This window comes from Dermacentor albipictus, chromosome 9 (genome assembly GCF_038994185.2).
Source record: "Dermacentor albipictus isolate Rhodes 1998 colony chromosome 9, USDA_Dalb.pri_finalv2, whole genome shotgun sequence".
NCBI lineage: Eukaryota > Metazoa > Arthropoda > Arachnida > Ixodida > Ixodidae > Dermacentor > Dermacentor albipictus.
Window position 1 is genome coordinate 24,748,577 of NC_091829.1, and position 12,240 is coordinate 24,760,816.

The window sequence follows — 12,240 nt, forward strand, 5'->3', positions numbered from 1 at the left end:
CTAACATATGAAGCTAACAAAAAATGAAGCCAGGGAAACAGGAGAAATAATTTCTAGTTATAATTGAACTGTAGAAACGATAAGATAAAGGAAAATGAAGGTGTAAAAAGCAACTTGCCATCAGTGGAATACAAACCCACAAGGTTAGCATACACGTGCGTTGCACTACCAACTGTGCTACAGTGGCGGCTACCTCCACGTCCACATTCTGGGGCATTTATGTATGCGTGCCACATCTAACCCTGGGAGCTTTCTAACCCTGGGAACTCTGGGAGTTTTCCAGAGTCACTCGTAGCCATGGGGGTGTATGTGGAACATCCTCTTGACCGATGGTATCACATAGCATGTGAACATCTTATGAGCAGGAAGCTGACCAATCAATAAACTCTCTTATGCTATGATATTGAAGACATCAAACCTGGCGGAGTCGAGACCCTAGTTGTAATTGACGTGTTCAAATGATAATCCATTGTCAGTTAATCATTGGTAAGTTCATTATGAGCTCCTTAAAATATGTCAATGGGGAACGGCTTGCTATATATATTAGCCTAGCACTGAGTCTCAAACGTCACTAGATCCACTGCCAACACGCTTCTGTGTGTTCAAATATTTGTGAATGGGGTGAAAAATGGTGAACACCTTAAGCGAAAACACCGGTTTGCAGGCACTACAACGGACGGTTGTACGGACACAACGGACACAGTAGAGGAATGCAAGTTCGATTCTGTTACATGGACTCCGGGCCAATAATGCGATCTTGGCGCTGGTGTTGGGTTTCCAAAGAATGATCATGTACGCTCAGAACTCTTTTCTTTCAATGCACATAATACCAGCGGTTCATAGCGTGTACGGGCTTGTACGGGCTGTTTGGCAACAAAATTGTCGTTTCTTGCTCATACTGGGGACTAAGTGCTACACCACTTCCCACAGATGCCTTAATTTGCCCACAGGACTCTCACATTCATGCCTTCAGGCAGCGTGTGGCCCTCGTGGGTGGTATGTTATGCAGTACTCACATAGTCTTGAGAGACTGCCCCCTTTACTGCTCTCAGGAAATCTAGTGTCACTCTGTTTAACACAGCCAGCCACCCGTCAACCTTTTTTTGATGCTGTTATTTTCACTCACGGAGCTTGTCTTCATGCTAAGACTGACGTTTCTTTTTTGCATAAGTGCAATCTATCGATCTATATCAACGTAGTGCTCCAATACAGACACTCGCAACTTGATTTACTTTGTAATGGGCATACTGACGCCGCTGTTTGTTTCCGCTGACGCACTTCGTTCAGAATCGTCGGTAGGAAATATCCGCTGCCCTGACGGAAACTACTGCCTCGACGGCCAGACCTGTTGCCTCCTCGCATCCGGCCATTACGGCTGCTGTCCTTATCAGCATGCCGAGTGCTGCAGTGATCACAGTAGCTGCTGTCCCGAGGGATACAAGTGCAGGGTGTCTACGCACCAGTGCGTTCAAGCGACCACCAACCACACCGTGGCTATGGTCAAGAAGGTGGACCCGATCGTTCCTGCACTCACGAGCGTGGCCAGCCTCCGTAATGGTAAATGATTGTCTATGCTTCGTTAATTGTTAGCACAAAACTTGACCTCTCATAGCCTGATTCTTTTTGGTAGCAAGCAGAACATATGAACTGCACTTATAATTTTATGGTGATATCGTAAAGTTGTGGTCGTGGTAATGGACACCATAGTAAGTGTGAGTCACCGATCCAACTCTTCATTGGCCGAACTTGTGTCTCAGAAAACAAGTGGCACTCGAAGTTCAATCATAGTGGTGAGCACAGTGGTCAGTCGTTGAAAATCTGATCTACGGGTCAAGTAGTTTGGCATTTTATATATATCTCACAGTATACAGGGTGCTCCAGCTATCATTCATTCGGTTTCTAAAAAAAATATAGGCCATTCAACGCGAATATAACCAAATGGATATAGTTCACGGTCGAGTAGAGCAGCCGCCGGCAATTTCTTTATTGATGCCATTAAATTGATTAATTAACTGCAATTAGCTACTTACTTCTGCTCTAAATGGCGCAATATCAATGAACAGTTTATGGGAAATTAAAATAAACTTGAAGCTGGCATGTTTTCAGCCAGGTACTCTATGCACATTCAATTTTTCTGGCTGATAACGAAAGCCTGCGAGAAATGAAAGACATGGCGTGACTAATTGTCTGCCCGCATCAAAAAGCAGCTTTTAACTTTTTGCGGGCTTTCTTCATGACTGACTGAATAAACTTTATTGAAACCAGCAAGAGATGGTGGCTGGGCCTAGGCCTCCCACGTGGGGACGTCGAGGTGTTGCCTCTTCGCCGCCTCGCAGGCCTGCTGGGTCGCCCAGAGTTGTTCGTCAAGGTTGGGGCTACGCAGGGCAGCGTGCCACCTCGACGAGAGGGTCGTGGGGTTAGTGTCGGGGTATTGGTGTGTACAGTCCCAAAGCATGTGTGGAAGTGTGGCTGGCTGTGTCTTGCAGATATGGCACGTGGGATTGGGGTAAATGTCTGGGTAGATCTTGTTATAAAGCTGTAACGAGGGGTAAGTATTGGTTTGTAGCAGGCGGAAAGTTGTAGCCTGCGCTCGGGATAGTTTGTTGTGTGGGCCGGGGAAGGTTCTACGCTCTAAGTAGAAGGACTTCACAAGATCATTGTAGCGTGTCAGGCGATCCCTACCGGTGGGGGCAGCCTCCCCTTCTCCCGCGCGGTTTACTAGGCCTCGCGCCAGGGAGTGGGTAACCTCGTTGAGGTTGGGGAGGTGCGGGTGGACGGTGCCTACATGAGCCGGGAACCAGACGAGTGTAACCTGATGGTCGGTTGAGCGGGGCGCTTGTTGCAAGATGCGCAAGGCTTGGTGTGAAATACGGCCGTTGATATAGTTGATAACGGCGGAGCGGGAGTCAGAGACGATGGTATGGCATGTTGGGTCTAGTGTGGCTAGCGCGATGGCCACTTCTTCAGCTTCCTCAGCGTGTGCGGTTACTAGGCTGATAGCATGGTGGAGAGAGCCTTCACGCGTGGTGACGGCTGCAAAGCGGGTACCGTGGGGATATTCGGCGGCGTCGACGAAACTCACACCGTCGTGGCGAGTAAGGGATTTGGTGAGAACCGTGGCACGTGCTGTGCGACGTGCGTGGTTGTATTCGGGGTGCATGTTTCTGGGGATAGGATCGGCGTGAATCCAAGCTCGTATGGTGGAGGGGATCTGGTGCTTATGGCCGTGTTGATGGTGGTAGGTGATGCCGTGCGAGGTAAGGATATGGCGACCCGTCGCTGTGAGAGTGAGTCTCTCCAGCTGAGAGCGACGTTGGGCCTCGATGAGCTCGTCCAGTGTGTTATGGACGCCTAGTTGAAGGAGGAGCTCAGTGCTGGTGCAACCGGGGAGGCCGAGGGCTTGTTTATAGACTCCGCGTAGGAGGATGTTGAGCTTGGTTTGTTCAGCCTTGTACCAGTTTAGATACGCAGCAACGTAGGTGATGTGGCAAATTACGAATGACTGGATTAATCGGAGCAGATTCTCCTCTTTCATACCCCCACGGCGGTTGGAGACCCGCTTCAAAAGTCTCATGGTGTTAGCTGTGTTCATCTTGATTTTGGCAAGGGCCATGCCATTCGCTCCGTTCTCCTCTATGAGCAAGCCGAGCACACGGATATTGGTGACGAGGGGTATGGGGCTGCCATCCGTGAGATGAAGCGCAATGTCTTCGTAATGGCGTTTAGCGGTGCAGCATTTTGGACGGCGGCCACGGAGAGTAGGCCTGTAGAGAAGGAGTTCGGACTTCGCAGGGGAGCAGCGAAGCCCCGTGCCTTGGATATAGGTCTCGACTGTTTCAATGGCGGATTGTAGTGCCGTTTCTATTTCGCCATCACTGCCTTTGTGGGCCCAGATGGTTATATCATCAGCGTATATGGTGTGGGTGACACCGTCCACTTGCTGCAACTCCTTGGCAAGACCGATCATGACAAGATTAAAAAGCATTGGGGAGATAACGGAGCCCTGGGGGGTTCCCGCGCTGCCCAAAGTCTGGGCGTCGGAGCGGAGATCCCCCACCGAAAGGAAGGCCGTGCGATTAGAGAGGAAGTCTCTGACGTAATTATAAGCTCGCGCACCGATATTAAGGCGTGAGATGCGGTCAAGAATGGTGGAATGGGCTATGCTGTCAAATGCTTTTTCGAGGTCGAGGCCGAGTATAGCTTTAGTAGTACGTGTTCTATCTTCTAGTATATGGTGCTTAAGTTGTAGCATGACGTCTTGGGTCGACAGGTGGGCCCGGAAGCCAATGACAGAGTGAGGATACGCTGCAGTGTCTTCCAGATGGGTGCTAATTCGCGTGAGGAAGGCATGCTCCATAACCTTTCCCACACATGAGGTTAGTGAGATGGGGCGAAGATGATCGAGGCTAGAAGGTTTGCCAGGTTTGGGAATAAGGATGACCTTTGCTGTTTTCCAAGCCGGCGGAATGGCACCATTACGCCAGCAGTCATTGATATAGTCTGTCAGGTGGGTGATGGAGGCATCATCCAGATTACGGAGGGCTTTGTTAGTGACCCCATCGGGCCCAGGGGCAGAACGGCTATTTAATTTATGCAGGGCGGCTTGGATCTCAGCGACACTAAAGTCTTCGTCCAGTGGGGGGTTGGGGGCCCCGGTGTAGGAGCCGTGAGATTGCACTGGGCCCACTGGGAGATACTTGTTGGTGAGGTAGTCTAAGACTTGGGCGCGGCCCTGTTTCTTCCTTTCTGTATACAGAAGTTTAGTGAGGCGATCTTGTTGGGAAGAGCGGGTGGCTTGACTATCGAGGAGGTGTTTGAGAAGCTTCCAAGAAGAGGGACAATGGATCTGTCCGTCAGCAGTATTGCACAGTTCAGTCCACTGCTGACGGCTCAGAGTGAGGCAATGGACTTCGATTTCCTTATTGAGGAGGGCTATTTTAGTGCGGAGGCGCCTGTTGAGACGTTGCCCCTTCCAGCGGGATAGGATGGATGTTTTAGCCGCGAGGAGATGGGCCAGTCTACTGTCCATGCGCTCGACGGGGGCATCGGTGGTAACGGTGTGCGTGGCTGCATTGGTATCGGAGTGGAGATTTCGGGTCCATGCATCAATGTCCGCTATGCGTTCCGCGTGCTGGTCAGCGGAACGATGCTTGCGAAATGCATCCCAGTCAACCCAAGTGAACTCACGGGGTTTGGCAGTAACTGCAGCTATCCGAGGGATAAGTATGGCAATGATGGAATGGTCACTACCGAGATCATGTTGTGTGTTGCTCCATTGAGCATTGTTGACGTTCTTGGTAAATGTCAGGTCGGGGGTCGTGTCGCGGGAAGTGGAGCTACCGAGGCGTGTGGGGAACGTGGGGTCTGTAATGAAAGTGAGGCCGAGGTCTTGGGAGTCTTTCCAGAGGTTTTGAGCCGCCGTCGTCGAGTAGCCATATCCCCATACCGTGTGGGGGAGATTGAAGTCTCCACCGATAACGAGGGGGTTGGTGCCAGCTACGTTAAGGGCCTTCTTGAAGAGGGTGAGAAAACGGCTTCGAACTTTGGCAGAGGGATGGCTGTACACGTTAAGGAGAAAAATACTTTCCTTACGTCTCTTGGTGGGGATAAGTTCAACGAGAAGGTGTTCGATGTTTCGGTCGTGGAGATTGTGTTCGATGGCGGTGATTCTCTTGTGGACGAAAGTGCAGAGGCGGCGAGAAGCATGTGGCGGGATGAAAGGTTGGTAACCTGGGAGGGTGACCGAATCGATATGGGTTTCCTGAATCATGATGACGTCCGGTTGCCGGGTGAGGGTACGAAGGTGTTGACGGATGACTGGCTGTTTGCGGAGATAGCCTCGGCAGTTCCACTGCCAGATAAGTGTATCTCTGTTAGTGTGGGCCATGATGGGGATTGGGGGATGCCGTCAGGGGCAGTGCTGGGGTTTGGAGGGTAGGAGGAGCGGGCATGGGGAGAGTTTGTTGGTGGGTTTCAATGTTTGTGACGCGCTGTGCCAGTGCGAGAACGGCGTGTTGCATGGATTCGACTGCGTTCTGGAGTGTGGTCATCGCGCTTTGAAGTGAGACTAGCATGTCTTTAACCTCTGAGCGCACTTGGCCCGTGGCTCCCTCTTGGAGGGCCCGCTTTTTGGGGGCTGGTGTCAATGGAGCGTCGTGGCTAGAGGAGTGGGGCGCTTCGGCGGGTGGTGTAGGGGCGGGTGTCTTGGATTGTTTAAGATCGCGAACCTCTTGCGAGAGCTTGTGAATTAGGTCGCGCATAATGGCATTTTCTTTTTTGAGGTGAGCTATTTCTGCGTTATCATTGGTGTTCGTGGACTGTGGAGAAGATGTGTTGCGACCCTCTCGCGAGGCGCCCTTAAGGGCTTCTGCGAAGCTCACCTTGTTAATAGGAGACTTGGCGGGTGGGGTAGAGGTAGATCTGGATCGGGAACGGCGCTGTCTCGAACGTGAAGGGGTCCGGGAACAATGTTGCGTCGAGCGTGATGGAGTCCGGGATCTGGAGCGGGGCTTGGAGTTCAAGGGCGGGAAGTCGCTTTCTTGAAGGGTGGCTTGCATTGCAGCTCGGCGTTCCCCAATGCGCTTGCGAATAACGTATGGTGTCTTGTAGCGAGCCGTACACGATTTGTCCGCTGTAAGATGAGGGCCGCCGCACAGTGAGCATTTCGGGTTACACGTGTGATCGGGAGGTGGGTTGCGGACTCCACAACCTCTGCAGATCTTGTTATTTGGAAAAGGACAGACATCCATGCGGTGTCCGAGGCGGCCGCATTGGTAGCAAATTTCTATTTGCTTGCGGAATAATGAGCATGGGATTAAGGTAGCTCCGTAACAGACCAGATATGGCACGTCGGGGCCACTGAAGGCGATAACAACGGTGGTTGTCGTTCCAATGCGTTTTGCGGCTAGTGCGAGGGGGTTGCGGGTATTGACGATATTGGCGTTGACTTGCTGTGGGGTATCGGAGAGGGGGATTCCGCGGATGACTCCCTTCGTGGTGTCCTCGGCGGCCGTCTCATACGCGTTAACATCGTGCGTGACCCCATTGACTTGAATAGATTTTATGCAGACATACCGGTCGGCGTTCTGCAGACTTGGTGTACAGACAACGATAATATTTTGTTGGGTGTTGGGGCACACCGTGTCTTGTATAATATCTGCTGGGCTGAGCTGTGCGGCTTGGAGAACGGCTGTAGTCACGGTAGGACTACCAATTTTGGCGATGTTGAGGGCTCCCCTGGGGCGAATGATGATCTTGATCTGGTTGGAAGGTAGCGGAGGCATGCGTCCAGCCTTTAGAACTTGTGCCTTGACTGGTGGCCTGGTCTTGGAACGAGAACGAGTGCTTGAGGTTTGGGTAGAGTCATTCTGGGGTGAAGAGTCGTCCCTCAGCTTCGCCGGTTGGCGAAGGCGAGTTGTTCGCCAGCCCGTCTCGGCGGCCACTTCGAGCTCCATGCTCGTTGCAGAGAAACTTGATCGGCGGTGCGGAGCTCGCTCGAGTGCGCGCCGCGCATCCGGTGCGCCCGGCGAGCACGCGCGGCGGCGGCGTGGGCGATTCACAAAAACGTTCGCAGCACAGGAAAATGTCCGTAGCACAGGGAAATGGAGTGTCCCACCTGAAAATGAGGCGTCTACGGAGTCGTGGTATCTTCACGGATCGACTGGTGTAAAAATTAGGCCACAATTCGCAAGAAAATGCTGCAAAATCATTTCACGAACACGGAGCCGACGCGAGCACGTCCACACTCCTCGGCGATCGCAGCGCCTCTCCGGCTTTCTTCATCAGCCAGAAAAATTAAACGGCCAAAAAGTACTTCGCTGAAAACATACTGGCTTTACGTTTCTTTGCACTTCCTGCAAACTCAGCATTCAGAGCGGTAATGAACAAAAATAGCTGATTGCAATCAATTATTAAATTGAGTGGCATCAACAAAAACTGCTTGGCGGACGTACACTCTGGCATATTCGCAGGTGCTGGAGTAAATTCCAGGATGTACACCAACATTAGCACCGCGCACTCAATCTGATTCAATACGTCTCTGAAAAGACCGATTCTCGGCCTAGTTGGTTCAAATGCTTGCATATTGGAATGGCACCGCCAGCCACACACACCACAAAGAAACTAAAGACCACACAATCCTTCAGTGCCGTGTTTTGTGATTTTTCTTGTCTGTATTGCTTGTGTCATTCACGCTTATACACAAGGAGGTCTGTTTTGCAGTACAATCAGTGACAGAAATCTGGAAGTTCTCGCAGCGCAGTATTCGCAGCGATAACTGATAACGTTGAGACAGTAGTTAGACAGCAAAAACATAGTCACCAAAAAAAGATAAACGATGCAAACGCATTATTATTTGAACATCTAAAAAAACTCAACAATGACCCTTAAGACTGCTCATGTGTGGGAATGCGAACACATTACACCGTCTGTGGGCTTCGGAACGTCATGAATGCACTCATTTTATACTCATGACGGGATGACGTGCACCACCTCTTCCCCATCGACTGCACCATGACACGCCCGATGACGCACACAAGCCACACCTTTAGTCAGCCAGATGGCTGCGATGTGACATGTGCATTCAGGCACACACTAGGCGCGCTTTTCGTCAGCCAGAACCGTGGAGCCGCCACGGCGTCTGGGAAGCGTGGCACCCAGGAGGCCTAGGCTCGATTCTCATCCAGACCAAAATATACCAAATTCTCTTTTGGAAACCAATAATTTACTTTGTTTACAGGAACCTTCCTGAGAACTGTGATGTCAATCCGGGCATTTCTTTCTTACATGTTTTTTAGCCTTTGCGGCGTCGGCCACATTTGGTACCATCTTTCAGCTACGCCGAAGGATTTTCGCGTAATGGGGCATATAATGATTTTGCGTTAAAACTAGCTTCACACCACTTGCTGCCCCTGCAAAACTGAGTAGGACGTCAAGCACAGAAAGAATGTCTTTGTATTCACACATCCTTGCACTGTGCAACCTCTGAAATGACAGGCGAAGCTTCTCGCACGTTATGGCCTCTTCTGAAACAGTCGTGATTGCAGCGATGATGACTGTCAAATAGAAAAGTTAATACTATCAGGTGAATCGTTTATGTAAATTATAAAAAAAGGGATTAAAGGACAGAACCTTAAAGCACCCCTGAAAGGACAGGACAGAGAGAAGAATCGTAACCATTGGCAATTAAAACTGCTGTCAGTTCAACAAAGCTTTTTTATCTAGGCAAGAATGTTAGTGTCAAGATTTAGTTTAGTGAGCGAAGTTCATGGCAGACAAGCTCAAAAGCTTTATAAAAATCTAATACACAATGTACCCAGCTTTTGTAAGCCAATTTTCCATGAAGCAAATTCCTTTACTTATTCCATCGAAAAATCGGCCCAACACGTTAACTCTGAACGTGTAAGAGGAGGAGGAGGAAAAGCTTTATTTGCTCTAACTGGTTAGAAATTAGCGGTGGCAGATGTGGTCGGCCGGATGTGGTCTTCACAGCCTTCTTCGCCATCTGCGCAGGGTCAACGCCCCTATTCCAGGGCACCACTGAGGGTGGCTACTCGGTAACCGTGCCTTACTAGTCCATGCTGGACTTTCGAGTCGCTGCTGGAGAGCACCCTCTCCTACTGCTCCGCACTCGGGTCTTTTATTTGAAGGAATTGTTGATTGTGAACGCATCTCCTTGTAATGTGATATAAGGTGGGCTTGGCGCCGCACCAGTGGCAAATGTATCTATACTGGGTGGGAAAGATCTTGCTTAGTGTGTTTAGATTTGGGTATGTTCCTGTTTGCAGCCTCCTCCAAGAGGTTGCTTCATGCTGATTTAGGCTTTTGTGGGGTGGAGGGTATTTGATTCGGACCCACTCATAGTAATTCAGAATGTCTGAGTAGCTTGGGTTGACTGGTATGGGTTCCTCAGGGTCGGTGCTTGTCGCTGCTCGGTTTGTGTGCTCTCGAGCTGCCTTGTCCGCCCTTAGGTTCCGTTCTATTCCAGCGTGTCCCGGTACCCAGAAAATTGTATGCCTGACGGCGAGGAAAGTTTGGTTCCCAGTAGTTTTTAATTGATGCGGCACTTGTTCGGCAGCTCTGCCTGCAGAGCACGCAAAGCGTGGACGGACTGGAAACACTACAACCTACCGCGCGCTCTCACATGACGATTGCGTGTTGGGACCAATTCATTTGGCTTCAATCGTCTTGCGCAATGCCCCCTCCCAGTCTCTTCCATCGTCCGCAGTCCCAGAGATGGCCCCAGATATAAGCAACACCCTTTCAAGCCAAGACTAGAACTACTCGCAAACTTGCACTTCTCCATTTTCCGCAGAACTGTTCGTAAAGAACATCCGTTGTCCTGATGGAAACTACTGCAACGACGGCCAGACGTGCTGCCTCCTGACAAGTGGCCAGTATGGCTGCTGTCCGTACGCGCACGCACAGTGCTGTAGCGATCACGAAAGTTGCTGTCCTGAAGGATACATCTGCAAGGTATCCACCCGTCAGTGTCTGCATGCGGCCAGCAACCACACAATGCCTATGGTCCAGAAGGTCCAGCCTGTACTGCTTTCTTCAGCGACTCCTGAGGTTACCGGTAAGAAGTCACTTTGGTTACAGTTGCTCGTAATTTTCGCTATGCACTTTGTTCATTATTATATGGTATAGGAGAAACTGAACTGTTGCTTTGCCGTGCTGCCAAGAGGCCAGCTTCACTGCCAAGATAAATACTCTCTGCCTTTATGTCAACTATATAGCATCAACAAGCTTCACAAGTCACAAGTTCCCAAGTCACTTGCCATAATCATTGAGAATGAAGCTAGAGCCATTAATGCATGCTCCCTTGATTGTCTGACTAGTGGAGCTCCCTCGAGAAGGAGGCTGCATGGTCTTCAGTTTGAAACTTAAGCTGCTCTCGTGCTGTGCAACGGTTGGATCCCACTACGCGTCATGCCACTGCGTCTCCAGCCACCGCGCGATCGTTATCGTTAGTTAGAGCTCACTCCCTCCATGAGGCTTTAATGTCCGTAGTGTTGATTGCATCTGGCCATCAATGCATCGGATGCTGCTAAAAAAATGGGGGAGTTGGGTGCGGGCGCCCCAACCCCCTTTTCCCACCTAGATGCATCAGTATTTAATACATCCTACAGGTAGACGACCTATCTGCAGCATGTGTTAATATATAATCACTGTGTGCACTCCATGCTACCTGGATGTGTACTCAAAGGAGTACACAGCCAGGTAAAATAGACTGCACACCCAGGTAACATTCCTGTCGTGAACACAAAGAAAACATCCTACAGGAAAGATTAAGGTTGTTTCTCCGAGTCGTTCAAAAGGATGAGTAAGGATGCAGCAAGCACAAATTATGTTTCCTGAAGTTCACATAAGGGACAAGGAAACATAAAGGTCATGAACATTTTCAAAGGGATACTTCGCAGATGCGATTGTAAGCGCGTGACCAGCGCACCACGCTTATTTGTTCGCAACACCGAAAACTGGTGAGGTGCCCTTTTAAGCGCATTTCTTTCTCGAAGTTAACGCGCTAAATGAATACTTTGGGTATATCTAATTTCTCTCTGTATTTTACAATAAAAGAATGGTGCAATACTTCTAGATCTCAGTACTCAATGCTCAGCCCTTGTCGAGCAAGGCAATTGCCAAAAGGAAGAGTGGGGCATTTATTAAAATAAATAAAAGTAGTAAGAAAAAGAAAGAGAGAGATAAGAACATTGCCCAACAAAAATGTGTCGAGGCAGGTTCCACATGGCATCGCCTTCAACAAGGTGCTTAGAGGTTGGCAGAGAGAAATGCGCATGCGTATGAACACATACTTCACCGACACACAATATTCTGTCCGGTGCTCTGTTTTTCGAAACGTTTCCGCAGGCCTCTAGACAGGAAGCAAACATGACCATAATGATATTGTTCGTTATAGAAATGCGTTAATACCTGCATAACGGTTGCGCTGGCCTCTGGAAGAAAAGAAACAACAGAGGAAACAAAATGGCGGGTATGAAAATGATGCATGAACCCTTTATGGTATGAAATTTTAAAATGACGAGAAAATTTTGCACAATGTTCTTCACAACCAAAACCCTCCCCCCGCCAAAATATGGGTTTGAAATGCATTAATACCAGCCTAAAGAGATAGTTCTGGGTGTCTAGATAATGCTTTTTTTTATTTTGCAATGTAATGGCAATTGCCATACATGCGTAGCAATCGCCACTATATGTTACCGGCACTGAATACACAGCTCA

General features: G+C 49.7%; 1 protein-coding gene across 4 annotated transcripts in view; it reads left to right on the forward strand.

The window, feature by feature from the left end:
* The window catches only part of LOC135901915 (progranulin-like), a 68,711-nt gene that overhangs the window by 21,593 nt on the left and 34,878 nt on the right, over positions 1–12,240 (forward strand). For 3 of the 4 annotated variants that reach the window (XM_065431745.2, XM_065431746.2, XM_065431749.2), the window contains exons 4-5: positions 1,288–1,557; positions 10,313–10,576. In XM_065431745.2, the coding sequence (XP_065287817.1) occupies positions 1,288–1,557; positions 10,313–10,576 (534 nt within the window). The remainder of the gene's footprint in view (positions 1–1,287; positions 1,558–10,312; positions 10,577–12,240) is intronic. The other variant, XM_065431747.2, reaches the window with a different exon arrangement.